At 47.3% G+C, this 23,130-nt stretch overlaps 1 protein-coding gene across 1 annotated transcript in view; it reads left to right on the top strand.

Moving 5' to 3' along the window:
- PEX3 (peroxisomal biogenesis factor 3) overlaps nucleotides 1–23,130 on the top strand; it is a 515,228-nt gene that overhangs the window by 368,512 nt on the left and 123,586 nt on the right. The window contains exon 9 of the mRNA XM_069606799.1: nucleotides 5,291–5,361. Coding sequence (XP_069462900.1) covers nucleotides 5,291–5,361 — 71 coding nt within the window. The remainder of the gene's footprint in view (nucleotides 1–5,290; nucleotides 5,362–23,130) is intronic.

Genomic DNA, 23,130 nt, shown 5'->3' with positions numbered 1-23,130 from the left:
TTCCTTTCTGGGTTGTCGGTTGCTGAGCTCCTCTGTGACCACATTGTTATCTTTGTGAACGGCTTCTCCAGAGCTGTACCGCGTACCTCTTCAGTACGCTCTTTGGGAACTTACCTTTCTCTTCTGGACTTTCTCCATTCTCAGCCACACTGGACTCTCATTTCTCCAACCAGACCTGGATCCAGTAACCCTCTCAAGGGCTCTCTCAAAGGAAACATTTGTCAACATCTTACCACCGCTGCACCTATCCGTGGCATCAAGGTTTTTTTGTGCCTGGAGACTTTTTCCTCTGTTTCTTGGTTGCTCTGGAAACGGGGTCAATGGCCTGCTGATTTCTCGCAGCCACAGTGTCTTCCTTCCGTGGTAGGCATTATCTGCAAAAAAAAAAGGACTACTGGGTCAGGGGAAGGAAGAAGGTACCATCTCTGGAATCCATCTCTTCAGGTGAGGAGGAAGAAGGGGAGTTTGTAACCGATTCTGACGATTCTGAGGTAGACAGCATTGACAGTCAGTCAGGTTTTCAAAAGCAACCAGTTCACGTCAGAACCCTAACTCTGTCCCTTACACGCTATGCAAAACTAAATAAAAAGGGTGTCTAACTTGCTGCAGGGGAAATTACCCTCTTCCCCTGGACAAAGGGATACTTGAGGGTTTGGAAGTTTTCAAACGTTTGTTTCCAACTGGTGGGAAAAAATGTCTTTCCTTGTACCAAGATTCACAGAAATGGTTCTCTTACCATTTACAAAAGTGTAGCTTGAGGTTTAAAAACTGTAAGCCCAACACATGGGAGAATTTATTTTTTCTTTCCTTGAATGTGGACATGGGTCGCAGACCTGGCTCCCAGGTACTACGATGACGAAGAAGAGATCTGACTGCTTCTCCAGACAGTTGTGGGTCCTTGACCCTTGTGTATTGTATTATATGGATATTTGTAAAGCGTGGACTAAAGCCGAGAGGGCATCTAGGCGCGGAGTAAAAGATGAAGATAAGCACTGATCAGAACTGCAGATCAGAATAGATATGTTTTCAAACTCTTGTGAAACTGCAAGAATTCCGAAATGCCACAAACCTGCATCGGAAAGGGAATTCCACAGAGTGGGAACCAGCAGTGAAAAGGATCTTCCTCCTGCATGAGTCCTGCAAAACCTGGGAACACAGCAAAATGTGTAAGGAGGAACTGAGAGTTCTAGTGGTTGTATGGATGGCCCGTTTTGCTCCAAGAAACTCAGCCCCATAGTTGTAAATGGCACAGTGCACTAGACACAGGATCTTGAACTTAATGCCAATGCAGCTGCCAAAGCAGATCCTTAGAGTGTGAAAGTCTAGGGGCCACAAGGACCAGCTGGGCAGCCGAGTTCTGGAGAATTAGCAATCAATGTAGCAAGGCCGCTGGTTCTCCAAAATAGATGCTGTTGCAATAATCAACCCACCGAATTACAGAAGAGGTGACCACCTTGGCTTTGTACTCTAAAGGGAGAAATGGTAGAACCTTTCTCAAGGTCTTCGGCCTAGCAAAGCCTGATTGACAGACAGAAGAGATTTGGACTTCTCTTGACCCACTGGTCCGGAGTTTGATTCCCAAACTTTTTACTGCTAGGATTGGTTTGGGACAAAGCCCCATAGAGGCCGGCTGGTAGCCGGAAGTCTACAAAGCCCCTTCAGCAGGGGAGCCAACCATGAGGACCTACATTTTATTCCCATTAAGTTTGAGCCAATTGGAGACCATCCAGCTCTTTCAGCCTTGAGGGGGGGGGGGGATCTGATGCCAGAGCATTATTTCTAAAAAGGATCTGTGTGTCATCTGCATAGGAGTAAAAATGCACCCCATGTTCTGCAATCATATTATCCATCAGGCGCAAATATAAGTTGAATAAAAGGGGAGCTAGGGCAGAGCCCTGCGGGAGACCTCATGTCACTGTCGTAGGTACAGATTTAAAAGGGGAAGTGATAATGTTTGGAGGCGGTCAGCCAAAAAAGAGGCAAACCAGCGGGCGTGAGGTCAGTCACCCCAATCCTCTCTAACCTCTGAGTTAGAATCTCATGGTCAATGGTGTCAAAAGCAGCAGAGAGATCTAGGAGAATCAAACCCCCCACCTCTCTGCCGTATTGAAGCAAAGTAGTGTTATCCATAATTGGGACCATAACAGATTTTGTACCCATACATGGCCCAAAGCCGGTCTGGAATGGGTGCAAAAGGTGATTTGATTGTAAAAATTCAAAAAATTGGGGGGGGGGGGCGATTGCCTCGATCAGTTTCAGGAGCACTGGGAGTAAGGAGATAGGCCGATAATTCTTCACCACTGAAGGATCCAGGTGTACCTTCTTCAGTGGAGAAATGTTTTAAAGACACAGGGATAATCCCTGTCGAGAAGGAATGGTATAAAGCTGCAGTGACTAATGTGATTGATTTTTCTGAAATAGACTGAGTCACATGAAGGAGAATCGGGTCAATGGGAGAAACAGATTTAAGTTTCAAAAGCAAGTCTAAGACCATGTTATCAGTCATCGTTTTAAATTGAAAAGCACTGATCTGCCTATCCTCAGTGTTGGGGGCTGCAAGGCCAGGGTTCAGGGGGTCAGACCTTCCAGTCCCAATCATTCACCTTATAGTGCTGATTTTATCCACAATGTAGGCAATGCGATCACAATGATCTTGAGTGTGCAGGGCCTCTGGTAAAGGTTGTATTGGAGCTGAAAGTTATTTTGCCCCTTTAAAAAGTTATTTTGCAGAACAGGAAGCTGTCAGGATTCGATTAGTAAAATAGCATGATTTGGCATTTTTTATGGCAACCTGGTATTCTTTAAGGGCCTGTGTATAAGCCAGTTGAGCACAGGGAGCAAAATCGATGCACTACTTGCGTTTAGCGTGACAGCATCCTTGATTTAGAGATCTAAGTGCTGGCGCAAGCCAACAGGCCTGGCTTGCAGGTACTGTGACAAAGAAAAAGGGGTCTGGATGCTTCTTCAGACAGTGGTGGGCTCTTGACCTTTATTGGCAGACCCAGCTCCCAGGTACTGTGATGGAGTAGGGGCCAGGATGCTTCTCCAAACAGTGGTGGGGTCCCTGACCCTTTTCTCAGGTTTCACAATGCTGACTGGGGTAAATGTCTCCCTTCCCCAAACTTATTTCATATGGCTCTCATGTTTAATAGACTTGGTTTATTCTCCTGCCAAGTACTCTCCTGCTCCAATTGTAGAAATATCAGTTCTGTGCTTAAGCCCGTTGTTGGGGGTCTCATACCCAGGCTTCTAGGCCTCTTCTACTTTCTCTGCCTTATGACCATTGGGTCGTGGCCCTGGCCTCTCCCTACTACCCTTGTACCTTTTGCTGTCATGCACAGTGGTTCTGTGGGTCTCTGGACGCCTACAGCCTGCTGTGGGCCTTCCTTGCTGCCCCGGGTCTCCCTCTGTTGTACGGCGGCTCCACCACAGAAGCCGTTCTCTGGCAGGCATGATGGTCGTTCCCCACACTTTCCAGACCTCTGGACCACAAGGTGCTTTTTTTCATCAGTCGTTCGAGCGTTCTTTCCTCCGACCCTCCTCGCACCGGCTTGCTCCTGTCTGTGTCCCGTTTCGTCTCTCTCTGCGTTCTGCATCTGCGCTGGGTCCGAGGTCTCCCCAAGAAGGATTGGTCCCTACCTCTTGCTCCGGGAGCTGCTTCATCTTTGAAACAGCCTGGCTGCTGTTTTTCTGATTGACCTTCTGGCCCCGCCTCCAAGGAGGACTAGAATGCTAAATGTAGTTGGATGTATGACTCATCAGGCCTTCGCTCCTCCTCTTTGTTTCAGGGTGGCATCCTTCTTCCAAGCCTCAGTAGTTATGAGACTTCCACAAATAGTTCCTAGCATCACTGGTTTCTCTACAAGGTAGTGATTCGTGAGAGTCTCCCTTCCATAAGTGCATGGGAGCCTGGGGGCCTAAGTCACCCTGCAGAGGGTAAGCAGGTTTTATTTTTGTTTATTTATTTGTAATGCACGCCAGACCACAGGGTATCAGGGCGCGAGGACAAGGACATTTTCAGCTTACATAGTTACAAGGTACGATCCAAAATATAACATAGCTTACAGGATTACAGATATAATACACAGATATTCAAGGATAATATTACACAGATATAGACGGAAGGGATACAATACAAAAGTAACCTGTTAAAATATAGGTCACCACAAGCCTGTAGTGTAGATTGTAGGAAACCAAGTACAGGGACAGGGGAAATGCAAGTGCTAGGTTGCAGATTTGTGCTGTTGTAGCTCTAAATAGAACATAAGCTCTGATGTTACATTGGGAGGAGAGGAGATAGAGCGGAGGTTGCTAGTTTGGGATTAAACATCATTGGTTTTAAACCAGTTGATAATGTTTCGTCTGAAGTGTAGGTTAGTTTGGTCCACCCTGAGGATGAGTGGGAGGTAGTTCCAAAGTTGGGCAGCTTTGACTGGGAGGCTATTGCCACCGATTGTCATCCGTTTGAAGGAGGGGACTGTCAGACAGTGTAGGTCGGAGCGTAGGTCTTCTATTGAACCTCTCTGTCAAATAACAAGGTGCTGCGTTATTAAGGCACTTGAATATTAGTGAGGCAGTTTTCAGTCCGATTTTATCGATAGTGGAGAGCCAGTTAGATTGTCTCCTTGCTGTTGATATATGATCTCTTTCGGTCATTCCTAACGCTGCTCTCAAGGTGTTATTTTGGAGTATTTGAATTTTCTTGGTGATGTGTTTGTTGGATCCGATATATAGGGCATTGCAGTAGTCCAACTTGGACAACACAAGTGCTCTTGCCAGTGTGGTACAGCTGCTTGTTGAGAGGAAGGGTTTAGCAGATCTAATCAGTTTACATGTGTAAGCCGTAGATGATGCCATTACATTCACTTGTTTTGTCAGAGTAAGGTTGGAGTCAAGGTAGAGTTTTTACCTCTGTAGCAACCTTAATGGTATTGCCATCTATATCAAAAGAGGTATAGTAGTGGCCAAGTTTGTTAATGTTTGGTGTGGTCCCCAGGATGATGCGAGTGAAGTGGGAAAGGGTCGGGTGCATACCGCGTCTTTCCTGACTTGTCGTCCTTCATCACACAAGGGGGTCCCTTCCCCATGTGATCCTCCTATGGTGTACCTGCCCCAGGGGGACTATTGGACTGTTACTGCACTGCCCTGGCCACATGGAAAGGATCCTCCCTTGCGGGTGAAGAGACGACATCCAAGGATTTGTTACAGTATATATAAAAAAAACTTTTGGATTTTAACTGCACAGACAACTTTCACGTTCTTTCATTGTGTTTCAATTCCTTTTTTATAGGCACCCGGATTAACAGAAAAAGACTTCACGACAATCAAACTCCTGAATGAAACCAGGGACATGCTGGAAAGGTAGGACCTACAATGTCAACCAATATTACCCAAATGTATGCAGTTAGGAGTGCAGCCAGAGTTACTGCTATCTCCAAATCTGTTTTCATGGTAATGGCATGGCTGCAGGTCTGCACGGAACATTCTTGGCACACAAAATTGAATTTCAAAAGGGAGGTGCATGTGCACCCATGGGCTTCACCTCACTATATACCATTGGGTTCCCAATACTTCTTTCCTGGACTTCTGTATTTTGTTAGCCTATAGTTCTGCCACATTAGTCTTTCTTTTTACTGTACATTTTCTGCTCTGGGTCATTTGCCTATGCACTACACTCCTAGCGGATCTCTGAATAGTTTGAAATGTTATTTTAACACTGTACTGAGCAAAGTTCACCTCACCCATATGCCAACCAAACCATAACAGAGCCAGTCCACTAACCACAATGTCCAAGCACAGCTACACCATGGGAGTTTTCTGCTCATTTAGGGCAACATGCCCACACCTGCATATCCATACAGCGCACTACATGTTCATAGTAACACCACAAAGGACCTGCTCCACCAGGGTCCCTGGCAATTATTGTGTGGGTGAAAATCACTCCTTTATAATTATAGATGGTGTCAACATTTCAACGTGTATTTCTATAGCTAGAGGTGTTGTTTTTCGCTCTTTTAACAGTACCCCATATGGTAAGCACTCCATTTTTATAATGAGTGATGATATCACTCTAGCTTGGTTTTAGAGATTAGGCTGGTGGCAGCTGTAATCTACTTTTTGCTTCACCAGGGGTGCAACCAATTTTACTGCATTAGCAGCCCAATGTATCTTTTTGGTAGCCATTGGGGTACTCATGTATTTGTACACCCTCCTCTTGGCCGTTTTGTTTTTGAGCCACTCATTTGTTTAGGGAAACCACATTGTAGGCCTAAAATGACTGTTTGGTATAGATGGGTGGGCTCTGAGCCCAGCCCCGCAACCTCTATTGGGGTTTGGACTGGTCTCTGGCCCTAGACAGACCAATACATATGCTGTGTTTAGTGGTATTTAGGGCCAGCCTTATTGGCTTACAGCCAAAACATGTATGTGTGATTAGAGGGCTGGCTAGCCCATGAGTGTTTGGGTGTATCTAAGGGTGACGCTGAACTGTCGTCAAATTCTGCTTGGATTTTCTAGGTTGCTTGCCTGCATGTTAGAGGCCTTTTGCCTCAAACCTGTTGAACTGCAATTTTAGTACCAGGTTTGGCAATACTGGCTCAGCTCCGAGTCCTTGTTACCCATTTTTCCCTTTTGTCTGCTGAGCATCCTTCCTGGGCTGTCTTAGTCATCCGCCTGCTCCTCTGGTCCTCTTGCTTCGATAGGATGGGTATCCTATTCTGGGATAGTTCTGGGCTGTTCCCATACCGTCTTCCCAAATTATGCTCCTGGTCATTCACCTGGTATACCATACCCTTCTTCTTTTGCTCTTCTATGCTGTCCTGTGTTACCTCCACCTCCACAGCTGTATCCTTTGTCAGACTGTTTTCTGCGTGCTGGTCCTTTTACCCTATCGAGCCGTCTGGATCCACTTGGTCAGGTTCCTCCATCTTCCTTGCTGTTTTCAGTCCTGGGAAGGCCCATTGTTCTTCTTTTGGGTCGACATGGCCCAGGGTTCAAGTCCCTAGGTGACCAGATCCTGTAACTGGGCCTGGAAGAAAACATTTGTGCTCACTGTGTTTTGCTGTTCCTTAGCCATGTTTTTTGGAACTGCCATGTTGAGTTCTTCCCTCTGTCCCATAAGTTGGTAGTTTATCCTTCAAACGTACTCTCTGCGTTCCACTCAGTCCAGAATAATAGGTTTCTGCAGGTCCCCTTCTGCAACAGTTTGCTGTAGACTTAAATTGGTCCAACAACTGCATTGCTTCTCTTCTTTCTGGGGCTGATGGGTCTCGAACCTCATACTGCAGCACTTTGAGTGTCTACTCTGGCTTCCCCTAGGGTCAGTTCCAGTCTTCGCTGTTGTACAGTAGAATTCACTTACCCCATTTTTCCTCATAACCAAATATCTTTCTTTAGAATTTGGCCCTAATACATTCTATGGGAAACTTTTACTGCCTTTTGGGGGTACTTATCTGAGCACTGGCTTTTTCCTGGGTCCCCCTAGGGTCCCTGGAGTTTCCTGCATATAACTGGAAATTTAACGTTAACACTTATTTTACATGTAGTTTAAAATTCTGCATTACTCTTCTGCCTATGAAAGTGCTCCAAAATGCGGCAATATATTTTGCATAACTCCTAGTTGTTGTTAAATCTTTCTTTTAGCTGTGTAAGGAGACCTCATTGGTCCATTGGTACAAAACTAAAGCCTTCCTACTTCAGATGGCCCTCTTGGCCTGGCTCTTAGATGTAACACCCTCTATGTGCTATATGAAGGTATGGTGTGCATTTGTAGCATTTATGCTATTATGTGCTAGAGGTATAGGAATTATTGTGGCTGTTTTCTGTGTTGCAGTCTGGTCCCTGATGTTTGGCTGTATTAATGTATGTGTTTATCGTCTAAGTTTGCCTTTTCTTACTGCTCCTGAGCTTCTTTGTACAGTATCCATCACCATTAGTGGAATTCGATTTAGTAGTATGTACACTGTTGTACTAAGAGTTATGGGTGATTTTTGTACCTTTTTCAGCATTCCAGTTTAGTGTATTCTTTGGGGGTGACTATTGAAGATAGCTGTACTTCACTGCCAGCCTTCCTCCCTACCTTGATTGCTCTGCTAGGTATTACTACAAAATAATGCAGACCATTGCTGCGCATCACAAAATGTCGAATTTCTAAAGCCCCATTTCACTGCATATGTATGTGGGGATATGGGTTAAGTGGATAGAAAATGTGGGGGGGGTTGCTGGTTATAGCCACCCCTCATATATATGTGGTGCAATGGGGTAAAAGAAAATCAATATTTGGGATACGCAGTATTCTGCCATAGCTACCATTTATAACCTAATCTTTTGCCTGTGTTAACGCTGGAACCCTATTTTATTATTAGTATAGATGGTTTCACTCCCCTCACCAGAAGGCTGTTAGTATGTATGTATGGATGTATGTATGCATGCATGTATGTATCTATGGAACAGAGCGCCATACAAAAGGGTTGGACCAAGGATATACAAATAGGGTGCAGTGTGTGAAGGCATCATGAGTGAGACCCAGACAACAATATAGAATTTAACGTATAAACCTTTATTAACTAAAATGAGGGTTAGCAAAATAACTAACTTGCCCTAAATGAAACTAATGATAGTCTGTGTCAGGAAGTCCAAAGCAATTGTTGGTCTGTGTCCAAACCCTATTCTTGCCCTCACGTGTAACTTAATTCAATGTGTAGGGATGTCAGCATCAAATAAGTATTCCAAATAATGAGTTTCTTCCAGCTCTTAAGTGGAAAAGGGTTTTCTCTTCCCCATGATTCAAATAGTTCACTTTACAACAAAGGGGTTCCCTTGCCGTGACCTTCAAATCTTCCAATGTTTCAAAACACAGTTCCTTGGGATAGTTAAGGTTCAAACATAACACAGTGGCTTGGGTTATTTCCCCAACTCTTCGTGTTTGGTTACTTACCACCAATTTAAAGTTCAGCTCATCTATCTTGGTTCACACAGGCTTCCTTTATTTAATAACTGTCTGGCTTTCGCTTAGGTGGGTGTATTTGGACTCGGTGCAGTTGTCGGACCGCACGGTCCACCCATTACAAGTCACGCAACCTTACTTGGTTCTGTTATAGGCTTCTTGCCACAATTTCAGCTTCACAATGAGGTTTGACTTAGTGGCCTTTCAACTGCCTTAGAAGCTTTACTATCAAAGATTGTGTTAGCATCCACTTTTTCAGTAGCTTTCACTTGCAAAACCAAAATATGCTTCCCAGTACACTCTCCTGCTAGGAAACACAGTTGCTGGTATCGTTCCGCTATGCACAATTCATTATTAACTCTCCTGCAAGGAAACATATTCTCTTGCACACAGACTTTGCTACTAGGTTAGTTATCTTGCTTAATTATTCTTGGCAATGCTTGATCATTGAACTCTTAACAATGTTAGCTTACTTTATTCTTAGTAATGCTGGCATATTTGACTCTTGGCAATGCTTGCTTTCAATTTGCTTTTCCTTATATTTAATTAAGATATTCAAAAGCAAACATCTCTGGCTTCAAAACCGCCCATCCACCGTATTTGGGCCCCCTTTTCACCCAGGCGGACACGCCGGATTCCTTAGGTTTGGATTTCCCCACTCTGCGGCTTTCTGGAGACTTGTCACTGTTCACGGTCTGCTCACACTGGTTCCCTCTGATGTTAGGCATCGTCCACGGCTTCCTTGATTCCCAGCTGCTTACTGCAGAGCTCCGGTCAAAGTTAGTCAGCGATCCTTCACCGGTGAGCGTTCAGGAGCCTCTCCAACACTCCTTGTACCTTTGCTGTGTAGCGCACTGCTTTCTCCGCTCTGCCTGAGATTGCCAATGAGCCCCTCTGCTTATTGCACTGGATCGCGCTCCATAAATCTGACTCTCAGGAAGGTGCCTGCATGCCACCACAGCTTCTGCCCTGTAACTCTGCTTCGCGCTTGCCATGCTTCCCCTGATACCTCTCATCTGAGCCTGTTTTAAAGTTCCCTGCTCACTGGTAATGAGCCCAACAACTAGACCGCTCATGCTTCTTCCTCCAGTCTTTCGTCTTTTTCAATGGTGGCTTCCTCGTCTCAGAACCCAAGTGGTGAGTGTTGGGAGTAGGTTGTCTGGGAAAATAGGGAAGGGATTGATAATACCCTACAAAGACCTGGGAATATTAGGCTCACTGGACAAATGGGGGATACCATGTCTCACCCAAAGGTGCCTCATCCCTACTCCCCAAATCTCCTCCACCCAGGGGATCCTGCCTCGCATATCGACCCGCAGCATCAGGATCCGAAAGAGATGGCCTTTTCCTGGCCACCTGGAGGGAGGATATATTGGGGAAAGAAGTGAGGACGCCTGCGGGTTCCTCACAAGTGGTAGCATAAGGGTGGGGTTAACAGGGTATGGGGATCTCCAGAAGGGTAGATGGGGTTGACTGGAGAAATAGGTGAGATGTTATTTGAAGAGTAGAGTCTTCTAGTCATTTCTGAAGTGTAGGATGGCAGGGGAAAGTCTCATCTGTGCTTTTAACCCGTTCCAGAGAGTGGTTGCCTAGCAGGAAAAGGCCTGTTTACTTTTTTCCCCCTCTCTTGCATTTATTTATTTCCAGCCTGGCGACATTCTGCCTTCTGGTTGTGCACTGGCCTGTAGAGATGTTGAGTTTCTTGACCAAGTACAGTTGCGTTTTGGTTGTGATTGCTTTGGAGATGAAGCAGGCAATCTTGAAAGTGATGCGTGCTTAAAGGCATAGCCACTGCAACCCCTTCAGGATTGGGAAATGGTGTCACATTTTCTTAGTTGTGTCCTGAGATGTGCTGCAGCATGCTGGATGGTTTTAAGAGGGGCCCGGGTGGCATCTGGGCAACCTAAAAGTAGGGTGTAACCTTGTCCAGCTGGAAGATAACCATAGCTTGAACAACTGTTCTGAAACTCAGTGCAGGAATGAAAGGCTTGATTTTGCAGAGAAGCATTAACTGGGACCATTCTGCTGTTGCCTTCTTTGCGATAAGATTTTTGAATTAATGGTTACAGAAAATAATAAAACTAAGATTTTGAACTGGTTGAAAGTTTAGCTGTGAGTCCTTCAAGCTTGATGTCTGCCAATTCTGGACTTGGTTATGCTTGGTGAAATTTCCTAGGACAACAAATTTGTTCTTTGTAGTGGCTAATTTCATGTAGGGGATTGACATCCAGGCTTGGATGAGGGACACAGTGCGTCAATCGATGTATGTTGTTGATGCTGTGGAAATATCTCCTTTGCAGCCGCTCGACACTTTCTACAAAACTGCCCTCCTGATCTGACTCTCCTCATCTTCTCCATTGCCTGATGCATAATGCAGGATTTCAGGCAGGTTTCGACCAAGGTAAAGCAAAGTATTTGGAGTCTGTGTCTTTTAATGAAGTATGCTGTATCCTTGCTTTATATTCTATTTAATTCCTCGTTACTGCCTTTTAGGCATTCCAATGCTTTTGAAGTCCTGTTGTGAAGACTCAAGTTCAACAGCTTGTCTTGTAAACTGGAATTGGTTTAGAATTTTATGAATAGTGCAGTGTTGAAAAGGATGCAAGTGTAATAAGTTAACTGGGCCATGATTGGAGCAACTTTAAATAAAATATGTGGGTTTGCTGGGTGTAGAATTATTTCGCCTATCTAACAGGGATAGGGAAGAAACACACCCTACCACACCTTCTTTCATACAAACAAGTTTAATTTACAAAACAATATTGTATAGGTAATGCAACACAATTCTCAGGTGACAGTGTCAACCACTTCTGTCACTATCTTAGTGGCTATGGGTTGTTCTCTCATCTGGATTTCCCTATATGTTTTAATCACCATTACATGGAGGCAGTCCCTGCCACTAAAGACCTATATATTGTTAGAAGCAGTAAAAGTCTGCTTTCGGCAGAGAGCAAGAAGGACTAGAGGCTGTTATGGCTCTCTAGTTGAACAACACCATTTCTAGACCTGTCCGAATCATGTAGTGAACATTGTCTTCAGCATAAGGTCATTCATGCCGTTAGTGGTCGACCGGTTTTGATGATCCATGTGGGTGTGATCATCTTCTTCAGGACCTGTGGTTTATCGAGGATAGCTTCCTTCTAAAGATCAGCGTGGTGATCTTTGGTGCACTTCCTCTTCCTAGGAGGAAACAAAAGGCCCCGGTTAACATCCGACACCACCAGATGTCTGCTTACATCGCTGGACTCTCGTTCCAGACAGACCTATAAATGTCATCATTGTCGCTCCAAACCTTTTTTGTACTCCAACAAACTTTTCTTTGTACTCCAGCACCTATGCATGGTTCATAAAACCTTAATACTTTCTCTGTGATTATACTCCGCGTCACATGACATCTGGTGGCCATTGCCATTATTCTGCAGTAGGGGTTAGCCAGACCTCTTCTTGGTGATTTAGCTCATTTGTGAACGAAAATAATAGATGATCTAATTTCTTAACAACATTCCAACTTAACACACATTTCTATGCGTGCCCTCACCCAAATGGCGTCTTGGTAATCATGAGCAAGATACGATCACAGTTAACAAAATATATGCCATCATCCAAAACTGGATGGCAAACAGCCTTTGCCTAAATGATGAAAAAACTGAGATCCTCACTGTGGGATCACCAGCAAAAATCAAAGGCCTCCACAGTCATTACAATTCCATAACTATCTGTGGTACATCAATCCCCATCCTCCACCATGCCGAAACACTAGGAGTCCACCTTGATACCAACCTCACACTGACTAAACTTGTGAATGCACTCTCTTCTGCCACATCCTACACTTCAAAGCTCATTGCCCTGAGCTGGAAATTCTTGACTGCCCAAAATTGTATCACCCTAGCTAGGGCTCCTATTTTGTCCAAGCTAAATTACTGCAATATTTTAATGCTAGGTGCCTCTAAATCCAATATCGCCAAACTCCAACTCCTACAAAACAAAGCACTACGAGCAGCCTTAGTGATAAAAAACAAATGTGAACATATTTCAATAATCCGAAGGAAAGTACATTGGCTCCCTATCAGAGCCAGAATCTCCTTCAAAACACTTTGTATCTTGCACAAGTGCCTCAATAATACAGCCCCCACAAAAAGACCACCAGAGTCCTGAGGTCCAGTAACAATTCTCCTCTGTTCATCCCCCATTACCAAAGATCCAGGGCAGGGGGAATCAGCTTCACAGTACTGGCAACGAAGTTATGGAATACCCTTCCGCCATGCATCATATCGCAACCCTCCCATCAGATATTCAAGAAAATGCTAAAAACATGGTTGTTTAACCTGTATGACTGAATTAGAGCATCGTCATCACTTAGGCCTCTATGATAATATAACTATTGAGTGCTATATGTAACCAGATTCATAAGTAATGCATGCATGTATTGTGTCCGGTAACCATATAAGTAAGCATATTGTAAATGTTGTATTGATTTGCATTGATTGTGCAATGTATCCCAATAAGTAAGCAGTCTGTAACCTATGCTGTGATACCTCAGGGTCTGGGCGTATAACAAATAAACATATAGAGCATGCAATATACGCAATTCTGGGTAAGTACAAGTGTACCCTCACTACCCAATGAGTGTCAAGATATGAGATTATACTTTCAAACCCTGAAATTAACGTTGTGCTTTGCCACATTGTCAACAGACTTTCGTCGTCTAGCCAGTACAGCAGGATGTCCATGGCTGCACTACACATGAAGAACCGGGGAGGGGGAACAGTACCCAGTGAGAGAAGAGGCATTAAATGAGGGAGAAATATTAGTCACTGATGGATCATCAAGGATTGGCCAGAAACTGGGGTGCTGCCATACAGGGTTGGCAGTAGTGCGCTTTCTCTGAGGGAGATTTAGGTGTTTTAGAACAGATTGCCAACATATTATTCAGCACAAGCAGCTGAACTGGTGGCATTGTTAATGGCAGTGGAGATGTGTAAGGGCTGCTGCACCACTATTTCCAGTTATTCATCTTATGTCACCTCCACAGTACATTCTGGGTTAACTAGATAGAAGAGAAGGGGGTTCAAGAAAAGTGGTGGGGCACTGGTACAGCATGCACACTTGCTGTCCTGCTTGATCTTGCAGTGGTCAAATAGGCCACCCACACAGAAGGTATTGACTTCGTGTCACGTGGTAATGAGGCAGCAGATGGGGCAGCTAAAAAGGCAGGTTATCTGCCCTGCATCACTGATCAGCTACCCATATTAACAGACATGACACAACAGCAGGTGCAGTTACCAGAATCTTATAACGCTCTGCCTATTACACAGATAACAGAGTTGCCGGGCAGAGCATCAATACAGTAACAGGAACTCTGGAAGAAGAGAGGGTGTTCCATGTCCCCCACTTTATTGGGTAGCAACATATTTCAGGGAAGCTAGTGATGCCTGTTGATTCACTTAATGTAGCTCTTGATCAGCTGTACTACACAGTACACACGTCAAAAGAAAGCAGTGCAGCTGATCTTCAGGCAGATTGGTTCATCCCAAATTTGAGTGAATATGTGACCGAATACATTGCCAACTGTGCAACATGTCAACGGTTTACTGCAGGGCACATGCTGAAAACTATCCAAGCTACTCTACCTCACCTCTTAGGGCCTTTCTGCCATTTGCATATTGACTACATTGATATGCAAAATAAGTGTGCCAAATATCACCATGTAATAGTTGTGGCTTGTATCCACTGTGATGCTAAATCAGCAGCTAAATTCCTCGTACACGAGGTGTTCCCACAATGGGGAGTGTGCCGGGTATTAAGGTCAGACAGTGGCCACAGTTCTCAAATGACTTATGTAAAGAAGTAACTTCTCTTTTAGGGATCAAACACAGACTGTGTTCTGTCTATCACCCACAAGCCAATGGTCTAGTGGATGCCTCAATGGTCTGCTCAAAGAGAGCCTTGCAAAGATGTGTACCACACTTCACAAGAGCAGGCTTCACTGTCTACCTCTGGCGGATTCTGACACAGAACTTTACTAGGAAGAAGTGGAACGAAGAGTGGTTCCTGGGGCCATACACGGTCACCTTTGCCATCCCTACAGCAGTTAAAGTACAGAAGAAAAGACAATGCATCCACATCTCTGATATCCGCTGAGACAAAAGCAATGCCCCCTGCTTGGGAGAAAGGGGAGGGATGCAAAAGGGGTGTTTCTGGCAGCCAAGTATTTCTTTATGGTCTTCTTTTGCAGGATCGGGAAATTTAGCTGTTTTTCACAAGGGGGCAGCAGGAGAGAGAGAAAGGATGACAAATATACTGTATTTCCATGTCTTCCTTGAGCTTTTGTCACTCCTATTTGATTTCTTACTTTTCATTATTGTGTTTTGCATGGGGTATTTGTACATAATAGGGGGAGGAGATAATTATGGACCACCAGCAATTGATTAGGGGTCCTAAGGGATTGCACCCTCAACCAATGTCCACTCTGTCATGGGTTAGGAGAGGGGTGCCACTCTGATTGCAGGAAACAACCTCACGCTGACTCTGGAAATATGTGGTACAATCACATGGAAGCATTGGGGCGGGAAAGGGTTAATGAATCATGTTGTGTACTCCCTGATACCTCATACGATGGGAGCACTCAGATCATTCAGCCCAAAAGAGGTGCAGACTCAAAAAGCGCAGTGTTTGCTTTGCATGGCACTGTACGGGGTTACATGCCTTTTCCAGGGGTGGACGATCACTGTACAATGGGTAGAGGAAGGGGAGATAGTGTTCAATGACAACTATATAAAAAGGAGGACTTTGATGGAGAACCCGGACACACTGCACTTTGTGAGGGAGAGCTCACAGGGGGCGGAGTTTGCATTTACGACACTCAGGCGTGCCTTCACAAGTTAGGGCAGCCGGTAGTGTGGTACAGGATCCGCCCATTGATGCACACTGAAGGGGTGTTTTTCTTCGGGTGAATGGGTAGAAGGAATGAGGAGTTGCAGGGCGAAGGGGCTGGCAGGGTTTGGGCCTGAGATTGCAACGGCTATTGACACATCTTGTTTGAAAACATTGGAGGGGAATGTCCATGCCCTTACTTGGATAACTAACAACTAGATCCCTATAACAATACAACCACTCACATGCTCTTCTTTGTTTCAAAGCATGGGCCACTGTCAACCTGAAAGAACATTTGGATTGTGGCAAGAAGATGGAGCTATCCGGAATGCGGGCTGGGGCCTCGACTAAATTGGAAACGTGGTGGGCTTGCGAGCCCAACGCCCACTTCCAACTGCCGGCCCGAGGACTGGCTTCTGCTCCCTGGTGGCATTGCATACCACATTTGGTGGTGCCCCATTCAAATGTGACCCCTCTGAATGATTTTACTGTTGCAGACATTTCTACAAATGTGCCCTCTTTTAACAAACACTCGCTCCACGTACAGTTGGGTTCTAATACTTTGCCTTCCTGGAAGATTATCAGACATTCATGACCTAGGTGTACCATTGAAGGACTATCAAAAGATTGGTATGAACTTTCGAATCCTAGGAAAATTCGCAGTAAAATTTGGGATAACAGTCTTGTTGGTGCTAGCATGGTATAGGAAAATGACTTATCTTGCAACAAGAGCAGAAGAAGGCGTTCAGAGGGAGAACAGGTAAACAGCTCATAAATCTTCAGATAGGTTGAATGAGATACCACTGATTATTTTCTTCAACTGCTACCTTTTTCGCATCTCTTTTAGTAACAGGTATTCAGGCAGCCACCAACGCGAAGTGGCTCCAAATCACTAAATGGGAGCTTTTACAGTTGGCAAACGCAACAGAGAGGGGTCTTAATGCTATACGAGAGGAGCTTAGGGCTGTGAGGTTGATGACCCTACAAAACAGGTATGTTTTAGACCTGTTGACGGCTATGGAGGGTGGAGTTTGCACGAAGATCAGTGCAAGCAGCAGCACCCTAATACCAGCTAACGATGAATGGAATGGCAGTTTAACAGCAGCAATAGATGATCTACACCAGGTGCACACAAAATGGAAGCCAAATCTAGCAGGGTCATCAGGGAAGAGTGGTATGATGCTATATTTTCATGGATGCACACGTGGTTGGCTCAGGTCCTAAAGGTATTGGTCCCTGTCCTCGTAGTGGTGCGTTCTTTGCGCATATTCGTGTCAGAATACCTGGTATGGCAAGTAATGGACGAGAGGTTTTACCCGCGTAGTGTAGGCGAAGAAATCTCCCTACCAATGTAACTCTCTGAGTGGCATATACACACAGAGAGATCTATTAGTTGAGAGAAGAACGGACACCAGCTGGAACCAGGTAACGTTGGTTGCAAGAAGAAGACAGCGGTTGAACTGGGAGACTGTAACAAAAACAAGGATGGTCAACCATAGAACACAAGGATGGTGAAGGCTTATTAAGACTATTGGAATTTTGGCTGACCTGTAATTGGGTGTCCATGATTCCCCTAGGAGAGGTTAAAGACTGGTCTGTTTTTGGCAGAGAGCAGTTTATGGATGCGCAAGACATACCCCCTATTGAATTAGAAGAACAAGATGTAACAACAATGATAAGCCCTGGGGGGGCGTGGCTTGGCGGCCATGCAAGCGTGAGCTGATTCAGAGGAGCTCCCACTCGATCCGACAACTGATCCTGACATAAGGCTGAAATAATCGTTGGCAGGCCGAATGAACACTGGGAAGAGGCACCGGAGAGTCCAGAACACGTACAGGGGAAGACCCGGGAAAAATCGGAGGCCGGAAGGCAAAAACAGAGAAAGTGAAGTGCGCGAGACTCGCGGCGCCGTCAACAAAATGGCGGGCGCGCCTCACTGAAATCGCCGCCCGCACCCTGCGATGCGAAGAAGCGCTGACGGCGGAAGACAGAGCTCGGAGGGACTGACGACCAGCATCAAGCCCAGGCAAGGCTAGGAAACCACCCTGGAGGCAGAGGTGTGGGGTGCCGGCTCCAGCGGAAGAGAAGAGAAGCCCGCAACAGCATTCCGCGCCGCCGCGCTGAGCCAGGGCGCTGAGCCGAGGCGGGCGACAGCGCGGATCGGTCCGGAGCCCGGGAGCCCCCCCTCTCACCAGCGTGATGGAGAGCAGCTGCACCGGAGTGGAGGCCAACGACCAGACCATCACGAGGACGCGGCGGAGCGGCGGAGCAGCGGGGGACCCCGAGACAGAGAGGTGTTGGGCCCCAGACCCGGAGGCAAAGCGGAGGTCTACCGAGCTCGGGAGGTGAAACACAACCAAACCAGGGCTGCGCCCGGACGGCCAGCGCCGACCGCCAAGCAAGGGAAGCGGGAATCCACGGACTGCACCACGGAGATGACACTACCCCGAGGGTGGCCAACCCCCTCCTTGAAAATATCGGGACAGGTGGTGGCCATCAACGGAGCGGCTGGAGAGGGGGCCAGTGCAGGCATACATGGAGACTGACCCAAGCCCAGTCAGCCACTCCGGGGATTAAAGGACAATCAATGGGAGAATATCACCCACCCAAGCAGCACCCAGGACGTTAGTAAAAGGCCTCCTACAGACGCCACGAACCTCACATCTAGGCTGTAACACGATCGAGGAAAGTGCCCCCGTGGGCGGCTAGCCTCCTCCTACGACATCAAGATAGGAGCAATAGCCAAAGGGAATATTACCACACGGTGAGACAGGCAGCAACGCACCCACGGGTGCATATGATAGCAGTACCGCAGAGCCACGGCGGTTGAACAACGCTGGGAGAGGACGGGGAGAGACCGCCCATAGCAGGAAACCGTGAGAGGGAGCACAACAAAAAGGGAAAACCTGCGAACAAACCCATAGCAGCTCAAAGTAGACCCAGAACGAGCCAGATCCACACGCAGGCACGGAGCAGCCGGCGTCGATATGCCAGACAAGCAAAAAGGTGGCAGGGGGAGGCAGATAGTCATGGAGTCATTCGCCTGCAAATGTGATGATCAGCAGCCTGGAGCAGACGAGAAGGATGCGCCAGAGCCATACACCACGCAGGGAGAGATCAGACAGGTGGAAGGCAGTATACTAGAGGCCATAGAAGCACTGAAGACGTCGATTGAAGGCAAGCTGGACGCAGTGATCGTGGACGTGGGGCTCCTCAAACAGGACACAAGGAACTTAGCGGAGAGGATAACAACGGTGGAACAACAAGTACAGAACAATACAGCGGACATGACCACCTCTCGATCGCAAATGTCAGAGGCGCTGGAGAGAATCAGTACACTAGAACGCAGAGCCGAGGACGCGGAGGGCAGGGCTCGGCGCAACAATGTACGCATAGTGGGGCTGCCGGAAGGGGAGGAAGGCAGAGACCCCACGAACTATGTAAAGAACCTCCTGATCCAAGAGGTCGGAGCAGGGACCCTGTCTCAGGGTTTCACAGTAGAGAGAGCACATCGAGCGCTAACTAAGAAGCCCCGCCCAGGGGCACCACCGAGACCAATGATCGCAAAGATCATGAACTTTAAAGACAGGGAAAAAATCCTGACGTTTTCAAGAGAAGGTGGAAACATAACGCGAAATGGGGCCAGGATAACAATATACTCAGACTACACGGCACTGGTGCAAAGACAGAGAGCCCAGTTCTGGCAGACCAAAGAGCGCCTCCGGGCCACAGGTGTGAAATTTATGCTGCTGTACCCAGCCAAACTTAAAGTCCTGCAAGACGGGAGGACACAGATCTTTGAGACAACGACGGATGCCCAAGAGTGGATGGACCAACGAGGGATCCCGCAGCTGGGGGAGGGGAATGAGCGGAACAGGAACGCCCCCCGGCGTGGTAGAGAGTGAGACTAAGCATGATACGCATGCCCGAAACCGCAGCAAGAAGACAACAGAGACACCCTGCTGGGACGTGACAGAGCAGGAAAATCAATAGCCGAAAAGTTCAAAGGCCTAAACTAGAGACTTGCAATGGGAGCACAGACTTTGGGAAGTGGAACCGCCAAGATCCACAGTAGAAACCCCAGTAGAAACAATGTTTGCAGTGTCAGTTTTGAGACACTACGCCGCGACAAGTACACCGGAGGAGAGGAAGGCAGTACCTGGAGTGCGGCGGGGCCCGAGCGGGGGGAGGGAGGCTGGGCGTTTGTTGTTGTTGTGGTTAACAGTTGAAGTAGTTCGAAGGTTAAGGTTAAGCTTGCAGGAAGAAGGCACAGGAGGAAGCGGACACAACAGTTGGCGTAAACAGGGAGATGGCACGACAGATAATCACATGGGACAGTTCCCAAACGCAGGGGACTGGCGGAGAGCACGGAGGAAGACTGAGAACAGCGAAATGAAGCCAATGGCAGCAGGAGCAACTTGGGAAGGAGGACAAACTAATCATCTAAAATCCGGCAAACAGGGGACGGGATATAAATCCCCGACAGCGATATACCAGGAGAATATGACAGTAAGCGAGCCCATGGGAAAGAGCAGGCCGCTAGCGTTAAACCCCACAAAGATCAAGATGACCTAAGGATCGTCACGTGGAACGTAAGAGGGCTGAACGCATATGTCAAGAGGCTGAGGATTTATACCTGGTTGAACAAAGCGAGAACCCACATTGCAATGTTGCAAGAGACACACCTAACGGCTGAAAAACAAGCCAAGGTAACTAAAAAATGGGGAGGTCAGATGTATAGCTCAACATACTCCAATTACGCAAGAGGGGTGACGACCTGGATTGCCCCTGGCATCCCATTCCAGCTCATCAATCAAGAAAAGGACGCCGGGGGTTGGGTCCTGATTGTCCGTGGGATGTTGGAGAACCGGGAGGTGTGCCTGGTGAATACCTACGCCCCCAACCATGACGCAACGGCCTTCTTTAGGTCGCTCCCACCCCGGCTGGCCCCGTACAGGAACGCTACGATAATCTGGGCCGGAGATCACAACTGCACATTGGACCCTCGGCTGGACAGGTCGGACGACAAGCATAAAAGAGCAGCGCCACCAGCAAGGGCGCTACGGCAGTTGCTAGACCAGCTCGAGCTCGAGGACATCTGGAGAAAGGTACATGGGGAAGAAAGGGGATACACGCAAGACATTCACACGGATAGATTACCTTCTTACGGGCAAAGAAACACTGGGAGAGTTCACTGAGGCACATATACACGCACGGACCCTATCAGACCACGCCCCCTTGAGAGTCACATGGGCACATACACACAGGGGAGCCCCCATACCCACATGGAGGCTAAGGGCAGAAGCACTACTTGACGGGGACTTCCAGGAACACATCCAAAACACAATAGATGATTACTTCGAGCATAACATGGGTAGTGTGGATAGCATGGGGACGGTCTGGGAGGCCTTCAAGGTGGTGGTCAGGGGAGAGGCAATGGGGAAGATGGGAGGTCTCAGGCGGGAAACCCTAGCACAACTGGACGAGCTAGAAAGGAAAATTGAAAAGGCTGAGGGGCGGGCGGGGGAGAGAGGAGCAGAACAGAGCAACCTTACCACTCTGCGACAACAATGTGCAGCGACCTGGGATAGACTAGGGCGTTTTGACTACGGGAAATACATACAGAAGCTGCACGCAGAGGGGAATAAGCCTAGTAGACTCCTGGCCTGGCTAACCAAACAGGAGACCAAGCGGGAACCGATCAACGCGATTCAGAACAGGGAAGGGGAGGTGATAAGGACCCAGGAGGGTATAAATGAGGTGTTCTCGTAATTTTACGAGGACTTATACTCCAGAGTCCAGGAAGCGGAGGAGGGGGACCTGGAGGAAGCCCTTGCGGAAATTAGGCTCCCACAACTAACGGAGGAGCAGGCCCGAATGCTGGACGCTCCACTTACTGTGGAGGAATTGGCAGAAGTGATCACCCAACTGCCGACAGGGAAGTCTCCAGGGCCCGACGGGTTGCCGCGGGAATTTTATAAACAGTACAGGGATGTCCTGGCCCCGAGGCTGCTGGAAACATTGGAGGAGGCATATGAGACGGGAAGGCTCCCGAACAGTATGTCGGAATCCATAATAGTCCCGATCCTTAAACCAGGTAAACCACCTCTCGAATGTGGGTCTTATAGACCGATCTCCCTGATAAATCAGGACTCCAAGATCCTGACAGCGGCGTTAGCTAACTGCCTTAAGAGGGTGATACCCACCCTGATCCATACGGACCAGACAGGGTACGTACCGGAACGAAACACATCATGGAACCTTCGAAGGCTCCACTATGTCATCGATAGGACGAACCAGGAGAAGGGGGAGTGCGCTGTAGCTTCACTAGATGCAATTAAAGCGTTCGATTCAGTGGGTTGGGATTGGCTCCTGGGGGCGCTCGCCCATTTTGGGATAGGTCAGGGGTTTCTACGTTGGATAAAGATACTTTACAAAGACCCGAGAGCAAGTGTCAAGACAGGTAGACATCTATCCAGGGAATGGGGCATAGGGAGAGGTACGAAGCAGGGGTGCCCCCTGTCCCCAATGCTATATATTTTGGCTTTGGAACCCTTCGGGGCCTTCCTAAGAATGGACTACAAAGACACGGGCATAGAGATAGACGGGGAAACACACCAGATATCGATATACGCAGACGATATATTGCTTTACGTACAAGACCCACGCACCCACCTGCAGGACTTGCTAGAAGCGCTGAGCGCATTCGGTAGGTTATCAGGAATTGTGATTAACAGAGAAAAATCCTTACTGTTCCCCCTGGCCGGCCTGCGCACAATGCCGGCAGACCAACTGCCACGCCTGAGCATCAAATGGACCCCGACCACCTTCAAATACCTGGGAGTGGATATTTATCACGACACCACGGAAACACATATAGGCAACACGCAAGCAGCCCTGGACAAAATTGGGAACGCCATGAAATTCTGGCAGACTCTACCGTTGGGTATGATAGGCCGAGCAGCCTTATTAAAGATGACGGTCCTGCCTCGACTTCTATATTACTTCACAAGCATCCCTTACAACATACCAGGGGCCTTCTTCAAACACCTGCACACCATGGCGAGAACCTTCTTGTCGGGAGGAGGGAGAAACAGGGTGGCACTAAACACATTACAAAGGGGCTACGAGTGGGGGGGCATCAAGGTCCCGGACTTTGATTACTATTACTTAGCAGCACAGCTCCAATTTGTGGTACGATGGCTGGGGGAAGAGATTTCCATAGATGCAATACTTTTCCAGCCAACACTCCGGCAATATTACCTGAGAGAACTCCTATGGCTAAAAGCCGCCCAAGCCAAAGACCTTCCCAA

Source organism: Ambystoma mexicanum, chromosome 4p, assembly GCF_040938575.1.
Source record: "Ambystoma mexicanum isolate Mex_15411 chromosome 4p, UKY_AmexF1_1, whole genome shotgun sequence".
NCBI classification, from domain to species: domain Eukaryota; kingdom Metazoa; phylum Chordata; class Amphibia; order Caudata; family Ambystomatidae; genus Ambystoma; species Ambystoma mexicanum.
This window is presented reverse-complemented; position numbering and strand designations above follow the sequence as displayed.